Raw genomic sequence first — 904 nt, forward strand, 5'->3', positions numbered from 1 at the left:
TTACTCACTTATCAAGAGCCTTGACAGCTTCATGGAGTCCACGTGCAAGACCATCAGCCATCAAAGCATGCTTCAGCACTTCCTGGACAGCAGTGTTTAAGTCCATAGGGCCACCAGCCCCAGAGGGAACACCAACGTCTCTGGAGAAATTCACATACGTGAAAATATGTACAAATACAAAAAATAAATACATCAATCGTCACAAACAAGTACAAAAAAAGGGGGGAGGGCGGAGTAAATAAAAGAACTTACCCTTCCACATCAGACATGCTGAACTATGGACGTCCTCCTGAAAAATAAAGTTTATTATTATTATTTATTCATCTTTTTTTCTCCCTGAAAGGGTGTGGATGGGGATAGCCAAAAAGGGGAAAAAATTTCAAGGGTCAATCATCATCAGCATTCAGCTGTATCTTCCCACCTCAGCTCTATCCCAACCGAACATTAAGAAAGAGGTCCTGAGAGAGCACACGAGGGACGATCTTTGTTCTTCCTCCCTTACACAATCCAAACCATCAATGAACAATGTGAACCATCTGAAGATAATTCAAGTCATCCTAAGGTAGGACTCGTTTTGTGCAGGAGGAACATTTTCATTAAGTATAACTTGTCCTATCGCGTGTTTTCACATGATCTGTACATTTTCTCAATAGACTATATGAAGGAAACAGATCTTACACAAATGTCTTGTTCAGAATTAATTTCATTACTTTTTCAAATCTTATGGCAATGGAATAATTTTATTCAGTAATCTTCATAAGCAAAACTTTCCAGTAACCATTACCAACAGCTTGGCATTTAAAATTGTGTTGTATTGACGTACAATAAATTTCAAGGACAAGCCTTTCTGTTGGCAAATATAGTAAGATTTAAAATCCTATCTGTTCTTAGCATCATCTAACTC

The 904-nt window shown here is 38.1% G+C and overlaps 1 protein-coding gene across 1 annotated transcript in view; it reads right to left on the bottom strand.

The window, feature by feature from the left end:
* The window catches only part of LOC119585875 (40S ribosomal protein S12-like), a 6003-nt gene that overhangs the window by 2803 nt on the left and 2296 nt on the right, over positions 1–904 (bottom strand). Inside the window, exons 2-3 of the mRNA XM_037934606.1 lie at positions 253–289; positions 9–140 (exon numbers count right to left, since the gene is read on the bottom strand). Of these exons, the coding sequence (XP_037790534.1) occupies positions 9–140; positions 253–269 (149 nt within the window). The 5' untranslated portion in view covers positions 270–289. The remainder of the gene's footprint in view (positions 1–8; positions 141–252; positions 290–904) is intronic.

This window comes from Penaeus monodon, chromosome 20 (genome assembly GCF_015228065.2).
Source record: "Penaeus monodon isolate SGIC_2016 chromosome 20, NSTDA_Pmon_1, whole genome shotgun sequence".
Taxonomy (NCBI): Eukaryota; Metazoa; Arthropoda; class Malacostraca; order Decapoda; family Penaeidae; genus Penaeus; species Penaeus monodon.